The sequence below is a fragment of the Leptonotus elevatus genome, chromosome 17, assembly GCF_054856555.1.
Source record: "Leptonotus elevatus isolate MCC_2025b chromosome 17, RoL_Lele_1.0, whole genome shotgun sequence".
Taxonomy (NCBI): Eukaryota; Metazoa; Chordata; class Actinopteri; order Syngnathiformes; family Syngnathidae; genus Leptonotus; species Leptonotus elevatus.
The window spans coordinates 5,868,653-5,878,434 of NC_141255.1; the positions used below are offsets into that span (position 1 = coordinate 5,868,653).

A 9,782-nucleotide genomic window follows, 5' to 3' on the forward strand; every position below is an offset into this window, starting at 1 on the left:
TTCACTTCAGCTAGTGTGCTGTTTTTCCGGATTTTCAACTACACACTTGCCAGGGACGTCGTCATATACACTGACTGCTACATATCTAACAAGATGCAATACAACTTTGCTAGTAATTGTACTAATAAATTCTCATTTTATTTTCATGTTCATATCATTTCGACTTAACCGGCCTTCCGGGAGGCGACATTGTGCATTGTGACCTCTGATGTTGAGCCTGAGACACCATATAAGTGAAAGATTGTTAGGAAAATATTATTGGATATTAAAATGTCCATAATGACAATTTGTTACTTTAAAAATATGTTGGTTTTTTTGTGAGACTTTCGCCATGCCATGTTTGTGTTGACAATTGTAAGATGCTGCTTTATTATGTATTGGCAAGGACTGAAATGTAAGTAGGCCTACTACTCATTAGGGGTGTGAATTGAGTAGTGCCTGGCGATTCGATCCGTATCACGATTCATAGGTCACGATTCGATTTGATAAATCGATTTTTTAAATAGATTTTTTTTACTATAATTTATAAAATATTAATCAGTAAACTTGTACATGTACACTGTAAGATTTGTATGAAAACATATTTATTTACCTGAAACAGGCTCATAAGCCACTGTATTTAACAAACAGGTTGCAGTCTGTTTCATGTTTGAAAAGCATTGAAAAACAAATATTAAGGCTTAATGTTCCATTCATATAACATTCTTCCATGCTTAAAGTGTGAACCCTAACCCTAAGTAAGACTTTTTGTTGAATATTTCCATCAAAAAGTGATGTTTAAAAATCGATTCAGCCGCATATTGAATCGATTCGAGAATTGCGCACTGCAATATCGCGATATATTGCCCAATCAATTTTTTTTAACACCCCTACTACTCATACTAGGTCTGAAATAAGTCCCTAGTTTCTACTATTTTGAAAGTGAAGTGCAAATATGATAAAGATTTCAAAACAAAGCAAAACTATTGTTTAGCTGTGCATGAGTCAACTTTGCAAAGACAGAGTATTTGTTGCAGATGCACCCAACATTGTGGTCAATGAGTGGACTCGTATTACAAGATCCACGTCCATTAACAACCTTTTTGCATCCAAGAAGGCATCTACTTACATTGCCGACCGCTCACAGTCGCTGCCCAAGCGGCTCCGGTGAGCAGACAGCTCACCGGGAGGAGGAACATCACGGCGGCAGGAGTCATCCGAACTCGGCTTCTGTCCCGTCCAAGTGTCGGATGGAGGTCCACTCGCTTTTTGGATATGTATTCCGCGTGTGGTGTCTGTGTTTCAGCTGCAGGGCATCCTCGCGTTGACTCTTGACCAAGTTAAGAATAAATAGCAAAGGATGATCAAGCCGAGCGCGATTCCTGCTAGAACACTTCGCCCAGAGCTGCTGCCACATTGCTCGCGTCGGTGCGCTCCGAACAAGCAGCCGGAGGAGGAGTGCGCGGTGCATTCATTGCACAGGTGTCGTTTTGTATCCCCGCGTTAAAACAAGGTGTCGAGCTTAACTGCAACAAAAGTCATCCAAAGTGGCATCATCTCGGTACGCGTAACATCCTGGACGAGACAGCGAAGAGTCGCGCGTATGGCCAACCGGATGTGCCGACGCCAGTCCCACCGGCCGAACACACATCAATTCGCGCGTTTTGTTTAGAAAGATACGCGGGAATATTGAATAGGAAACTATAGAAACGGCGTTTGACAGAAAGGTTTGCGCGCAGGCTGGTGCTACTGCTCAGCAGTCAGCACACCGCTGAACGCCAAATGGGGATTGGAGACTCCGCCCCCCGGAAAAGGCAGCGCACAACAGGTAAAAAATGATGACGTAGAAGCCACACATTTATTTTGTAGTTCCAAAACTTTCTATATTTATTTACGTTACATCTCTTCCAATACATCTTAGTGATGCCCGGCACTTTCTATCTACCGTTGATAAAGGAGCCTACAACACAGAGGGACCATTTTCATAGGGCAAAGCAGCAGACATGTACCCATAGTCGAGGACACAAGATAGGGGTCACGTTGGAGTCTGGATTAAAGGATTTGCAAGCCTTTAAGATGGTGAGCAAGGAGGAGAGAGGTCAAAGGTGAGTGAATGATGAGGAAGAAAAGCCAAAACTGTGAATGGCGCCCTCTAATCAAGTCTTATTAAAGTCACAATAAGCACATGTCATCTAGGGCTACATTTTAAAGATAAAACATCACAACCAGTGTTTTGAGGCAGATTTTTTTGCATTTCCAGAAATAATATGTAGTAGTAGAACCTTGAGTAATCTGTTCCAGAAAGTCTGACTAAAACCGAATCGTATGATATCCAAAACAATAATTGTTTCCCATAAAGAATTATGTAAATTCAGTTAATATGGTCCAAACAGCCCAAAAATATTCACTCAAAAATTTGCATTGTTTTGTTTTTGGTTCTTTATTGAGTGTGTCTATTATATAAGATACCCCAGTGCCAAATAATGTGGTGGAACTGTGTTATGATGAATGCTTTTATTTTGAAGGTCTGACTTTTGACAGAGTGTTATATAGATGTTGACTGAGTGTTGCAAAGCACATCAAGAGGAAATTTTTGACAAAAAAACAAATGAGAGGTTGCACATTTTTGCTCTAACGACAAACCAGAGTATTTGTGACCGTGACCATCGTTCATTACAATAATATGCAAATTTCTGCTGTACATTAGCATACATTGCGAGTGTATAACAACAATAAATCAGGGAATGGCATTATCAAAGGCACAGGATATTTGTGTTATACACTGGATGTTTGTGTTTGGTACAAATTTGGGATTTTTGGCTCACCGAAACAAACGTCGCATACATAGAGCAATCAATTTAGTTGAAAATGTCCTCTGACCTCACGTTCCACCTCCTTTTTCTATATTTGTAAAACCCCTCAAAATTGCACTTCAGTTTAGTCACTGGAACAAGGAGCCCAAAGGTTTGCCTGGCTCTAATCTTCTAACAATAGCTCCCTTGTGTTGTGAATAGAACAGGTCTCAACTTTAAACACAGATAGCCACTCAAAATTGGATTAGTGCTGAGGTTAAAGCATTTGATTAACAAAATCGTCCTTTTAACACATGCATTTTTCTTTCACAAAGATTGATGATGTATCTTGAAATTGCAAATAGGCTGTTATGCATATTGCTAAAAATCTCTCCACCCAAAGGAATCCTGCTTCTCACTCCAAAATGTAACAAGATATCTTTCGGCCCCCAATAAAAGACTCATCCACGTGCTGAATATACCAAGCGGCAGTGACAGTGATACACTTTTTTCTGTCCATTTGTGCCTTTGACCACTTTCCATTAAAATTAGCCAGAAATTCTCTAACCCGATTCCTAATGTGTCACGTTGCGGGGGATTGATTCCGCAGCAGATGGTGATATCAATTATTGAACCCGAGAGGACGACACTGGCCTCAATCAGATTAAGTAGATTATGCCAACATCGCCTCCCTTAACATCCACACTCACTCAGTCATCTCTCTCTCTCTATCTATCTTCAGTAGCCTATCTATCCATCCATCCATCCCTCGCTCCTGTCACTCACATCCCCGGGTTGTTTGTGCTCTCATTTAATGTATGCGATGTTTAAATGTGACCTAAATACACCACACAGCGAGCAATCCAAGTGCCATCCCCACCATGCAGCAATTGTCGACCTTGTACCGATCCCAATGCAAATGTCCCCTTAATCCAATAAGGCCACCCTGACAGCGTGGAAGAGGCCGAGAGGGTTGGCCGAGATGGTCGGAGTTCCCGAAAACAGGATTGAAAAAGTGGATAATAGTGGTGCCTTGAGAAAGGAATGGCCGCTATGAATTAGCGCTGTTTGGTGGTAGCAAAATTAGCTCAACTCACTTCATAATAGTTCCTCAGACAGTAAATGAGTCTTAAGGGAAAAAAAAGGCTTAATTTGAAGATGTGTACCGCCACTCCCACATGAAGTTTACTGTCAAACCTTAACATGAAATAAAGAGAACTGCAAGTGGTGAATCTCAAACAACCAAACATTGCCATAGAAATGTTCTATTTGGTATTATTTTACCACTTTTGAGAAGAGACTGTGCCATGAGATGTGCGACCGTGTGACGTAATATTCGGTCAAAACGTGCAAATATCCAGTTCTGATATCGTGAGCCAAAATTCACATTTACCTTTTATTGATACCCTGAAATATCCACCACCATATTATTCTTAGTTGTTGCCTTATTGGGTAATTTTCTTGAGTGCTGGAGCATATTAATACAATTTCAATTTGTATTCAATGCACCCACAGCTTCCAGTTTTCAAGACAGATGTATGAATACTCTCAGTTCTAGTTCCTTATGAAAGTGTTGGTTAAAGTTTCTCAACAAACTCATCCAAGTGTACCTTCCTTGTCATGCTGCTACGGAAAAGCAACTTCCCCCAAACTGTTTGCACAAAGTTGAAATTGAACTCATGTTCTACTGTAGGCAGTTTCAAAATTTAAATAAAATGAAAATGTTTGAAACCAAGTTGTAGCACAGAAAAAGACATGCCGATACACTGTAGCTGTGTAAAATCAAGTAATTACAGTACACAGAAGCTCTTTGAAAGGAAATGAGATTGTAATCACACAGAGTAATTACATGACTTTATGCATTCTTTGATGACAGATTTTAGCGCATGATAGAGCGCTGATGAGCTAATTTGGTGCACGTCTTCAGCTCTGTGCAGTTCTAATAAACCTCGGACTGTCATCTCCAGAACAAATGTACAGGAATAAAATATTGAATATTTGCCCTGTTTACTGCAATAGAAACTGCTTTCAAATCTGTCTGTTTTATAAGGGAACATCTCATAAACTGCTAGTTTTTGCCATGAAATCAATACAATCGTGTCCTCTGCATTGTGACGACTTCTCAACTCCTGTTAAAATGAGTTTGAAAAGCATTTTTTTTGACACATTTCTTTAGACGATACAAACAGGTAGTTAAATGCAACCTGACAATGCTGGTGCTTCCCCTTGGGCTAAAATGGCAGAATACCGATTTGTACTAACAAAAACGGGGGTTGGAGAATAAACCAAAGAAAAAAATCACCGATAAATGTCAGAACACGTTAAATCAGTTGAGGCGTTCAGTCACTCCTCCCCCCTGTTCTAACGTCAACGCTTTCTGTTTATATTCGAAGCATTTCTGTGCAAATGTACATGCTTGATTTATTTATTTTTTAAGTATTTCAGGCTTCTATCTTCATTCCGGTCTTCCCTAAGCTTCTCCTCTGATTCCCTGAAGACAGACGCAAAGTAGACTTTGGGGGTAGGGAGTGATGCTGATGGGTGGTGCAGAGATAAAGGTGTGATAGCACTCTCTCTCTCATGCACACACACACACACACACACACACACACACACACACACACACACGCGCGCGCGTGCGACTGCTGCCAGTCTTTTCAACCAAACCCCTCCAGGCCACTGCACGTTTTAATTGGTGTAATAATATTTGCATAAGGCCAAATTGTTGCAGGGCACACCACACATACGCGTGACAAAATTTGAATAGGTTATTCAACCAAATGCATTATTCTATTATTTAGTAGTTGTCCTACTGAGTACCCTCAAGGCTCTCTTGAATCTCTATATGTTTATTTTGTCAATTACCAGTAGGTCATGTGTTTATCAGAAGAATAAAGAATAATTAATTGAGAGAGGGCCTTGTGTGTGTGGGGGGGTATCATTTTTTTGCTGATTATGTGGTGAACTATGTTTTTTGTTTTTTATCACAGGACCAAAATCCTCCATTGCTGAGTACATATCACAACCCCCTTTTGTGCATGAAGAACTATGAACTCACCTCACCTATGTAAGCCATGCACCCCCCACCACCCCTCCCCAGACCCTTCCACCTTGTCCCTCACCTTTAAAAAAAATGAAATCTGAATCCACGTCTCTCTCCCTCCCTCTCTCTATTGATGAGGGTCTCTGGGTCTTTTGTTCATCCACTCGCTCATGCGGCCTGCTCCCGTTGCCATGGCAACCGGGTGTACACACGTACCATTGAGGGAGACAAATCGTGAAAAGGAATGGGATGCACTTGAGAGGGAAGAGAATGAGAAAGCGTAAGGAGCATTTCAAAGAAGGTGGATGGGGATAATTTTGCAGCTGAATTAATACAAAAACATCACAATGGGACCCCAATTAGACTGAATGCCGAGACCTTAGACTGACTATGAAAGTTGCAACCAAGACGGGCATATTTTGTCAAAACAAGCTAAACAAGGATGGAAACAATAAATATCATCATCCCGGAGTCTTCCTCCCGCCAGTTGTCTGTGTTTGCCGTGTTCAAGGCCCTGTAGGAATCCAAACCCCGCAGACGAGCGGCCATCTGCCATCTTGGCTCCAGTCCAATGAAGCCTTGCTGAGCCAGAATGGCGCCTGGTTACGCACGGTCCAAGCACTCACTTTTGTATTGATTTTTTTTCATGTCTAAAAGCAGACTATTTCACACACTGCACCGACAATATGCATGCAATTGCAGTGCTGTGTTTTCAATTATAAGTGACCATTTTAGATCAATATTTCCCCCACTGCATTGCATCCCCAATGAATACGATTATATTAATCCTTGTCTGGAGTTTGGACTGATGATGACAAAATCTGCATGTATGGTTGGGCCTTTATGTCAGGTCAAAAGGATTAAGGGAGTCCCTTTCATGTAAATTGACTATATAGCTACAGATTCCGTGTGATTGATTACGTGGCACACTCGAACATGTATCGCTATAACCCTGATTTCATTCTTCAATAGCTCTGTTTTAAATTTGCAGCTGATGAAATGTAACTAGGATCATTATAGACATGCATGTGTCCTGTGAGGTGAATGTGGAGTTACATGTCTAGTGATGATGCTTACGTGATACATGGTTTAATGCTACGGATTATGATAATGTATTCATATGTGTTCATGTAACAGCTAGTGTTAGGTGGAGGTCCTAGCATACAATAACAATGGTGGAAATGCTAATATGTGAGTGCGTGGAGCAGAGTGAGGGGTTTATTAATCCGCAGGATTAGTGGATTTAAAGCGAGATTAAATTAAACACAGAGACGAGCAAGGCCCCTCCTGCAGACAGAGAGATTCACACGTGCGTGTGTGTGAGAGGTTCAGTATAAAACAATATGGTTAGTATAACCATGAATTGAACCAATTTGTAATTTTAATTCTCATAAAAAGGCAACGTGCAAACACAAGCTTGAATCTTTACCCGTTTCCTTTTTCAGTCAACGTGAATTTGCTTGTGGCTTCCTGTTCACATTGCATCAATGATTTCTGACATTTCCCTCCGTGGGGGAAGGAGGTTGCGCTCAAGTGAGTTTTACAGCTATGTAAGAAAAATAAATCTTCCTAAAGATGGACAGGTAAAGGGAAAGTCTTCTACCGGTGAGTGGTAGCATCTTGTGTAAAAAAACGATCCTTTTCATCTTTCAAGAACCTTGAAAATCTGACAAAAACGCTGCAGTAAAAAAAAAAACACACACACAGACAAAATCAATGCTCCCCTGACCCATTCATTGCGACAGCACGACAGGATCAATACAATATGTGTCGCTAAATATCTTGAATCAAAATAAATGTAATAAATGCCTCTGTAAGTATTTGCAAAATGTTTTGCACACGGACCTGATGGACAAATGGGAGCTCCGCATCAGTCAATACAATGGCAAGCACTCTACATGCAATACTGTCAATATCAACAGTGCACTCACACACAAGTGCATATTGACAAGCTCAGACAATTTGTGGTAAAGTGTTCGAGATGGGTTCGAGATGGGTTGGAAAAAACATGAAAGATAAATGACCATCTGCAACCCTCACTTTTTTTTTTTCAGACTATCATCTAGCAGTAGTTGCTCCAGGCTCCTCTCACAGATAAAGGTTAAGATGTTATTTGGGCAGAAGAAAATGCAAGATGCACTGAAGCAGTTTGACACAAATCAATGTCCTTTACATTGTTCCCAAGGCTTTTCCAGGACAAGATGTGTCTGAAAATGTCATTCCTATCTGTAATGCTTTCACTATGAAATGACATGGATTTTGGCCAGATACCTGGAATCGCTACTCGCCCATACCTAATACGTATATAATGTTCTAAATATGAGCCAAATGGGATATGGTATTATCCCATATATACACCCAACCAAAACAACATCAAGAACACAACAACTAGCCACAAGGTCACAAGGTATTAGTGTATGTGACACAAATAGCCATATTGCAAATCACCTCAAAACACCCCAACAACAAGAGTGGCATTGATGCCTTGAAAGGTCTCATAACAATTGGATTGCAGTAGCATGTACAAAAACAACTTAATACCCCCTGTCCTCTTTTTTTTTAAGCATCTTTCTCCACTCCCTCCAAAAAAACACTTCCTAAATAATCAGCTTAGGTGATAAGACTGCTCCACTTCACTGAACCTGACGAACGTTGCCGATTTACACTGGACAGCCATTTCATTAGGTACACCTGCACGTTCTAAATGAAACAAATCTTAATGACACCATGAATACAACATGTTTGAAAATAATTGGCGAAAATTTGAAAATACTGTGCAACAAGAGTGCAAGTGCAAATCCACAAGTCTCAAACACAAGTTTAATCACACGCTAACACGCAGCTGGCCAGCCATGAGACACACACCCTGGGGTGTGGGAACACACACATCCATTTGGTGTTATTTATGTGGTACCTGTTTGCAGATGATCTCTTATGCACATTGCGAGAACAGAGGACGCTCACAATGGTATCACTTGAGTCTGTATAAATCTCCTTCAACCTCCCACTGGGCGAAGAGTGGTGGGAGCAAAGAGATTAAAATGGGAGTGAAGGCAATGAAAGGGAATCATGTTTGTGCCTGCTGGGTGATGAGTGTGTGAGGGAAAAGAGGGGAGAAGTTTCAAAAAGCAACATAGACACTATTTTGTAGAGGAGGGAATCTTTGAATGTTTCACGATTTGATTCGATTCAGATTTTTGGGCCTGCGATTCGATTCAGATTGATTTTTGATTAAGAACAATTTTTGATTCAAAATGATTTGATTGACAATGATTTTTGCTTCAATCTATAGATGTGCAAGGAATTGTAATGATCTACTCCAGTCTGACTCCCTAATGCTAATTAGCACTTTTATCACTCAAAAGAACGGCTCCACTGCAAAATAACAACTTTTATTGGAATAACTTGATCGTGACTTTTTCTTTCTACTCTCTAATGTGGCTACAACTTAACAGTGTATTAGACCACGTGGAACCACACTGCCCCTAAGTGGCCAAATCGGGTACAACATGAACAGCGCTCCCAATAAAGGCACACACAGACAAAGGCAAGACCGTATAAAATAATTTAAATAAAATTGATTTTGGGACATTTAAAATCGATTCTGAATCATACTAAATGAGAATCGCGATTCTTATGGCAATCGATTTTTGGGCACACCCCTACTATTTTGTATTAAGCTAGCAGACTGAAAGGCTGAGCTATGTGGTTGTTTTAGATACACTAGTTGTGATTCTTGCTGTTTTATGTTTAATTTGACAGTAAACTTAAGTGGTAAATAAAGACACTTTTATCTCAAGGGACTCATAAAAGAAAATACATGTGGTCATGTTAGCCACTGCCAAAAGTTGGCATGATAAAGTGGATTTTGTAACCCTTTACCATTTTCAACACCAGCAAAGTCAACTTTTTGCTGGACAATTACTTCCCTCCCTCTCCACCTTGCTCATGTCTTTCATGTACAGATC

The 9,782-nt window shown here is 40.4% G+C and overlaps 1 protein-coding gene across 2 annotated transcripts in view; it reads right to left on the reverse strand.

Moving 5' to 3' along the window:
- Positions 1-1,776, reverse strand: part of sema4f (sema domain, immunoglobulin domain (Ig), transmembrane domain (TM) and short cytoplasmic domain, (semaphorin) 4F) — a 30,215-nt gene extending 28,439 nt beyond the window's left edge. For both annotated transcript variants that reach the window (XR_015090446.1, XM_086058527.1), the window contains exon 1: positions 1,109-1,776. Coding sequence is in view for 1 of the 2 variants with exons in the window: in XM_086058527.1 (XP_085914653.1) it covers positions 1,109-1,196 (88 nt within the window). In the remaining variant the exon portion in view is untranslated. The remainder of the gene's footprint in view (positions 1-1,108) is intronic.
- Between the last annotated feature and the right edge of the window lie 8,006 nt (positions 1,777-9,782).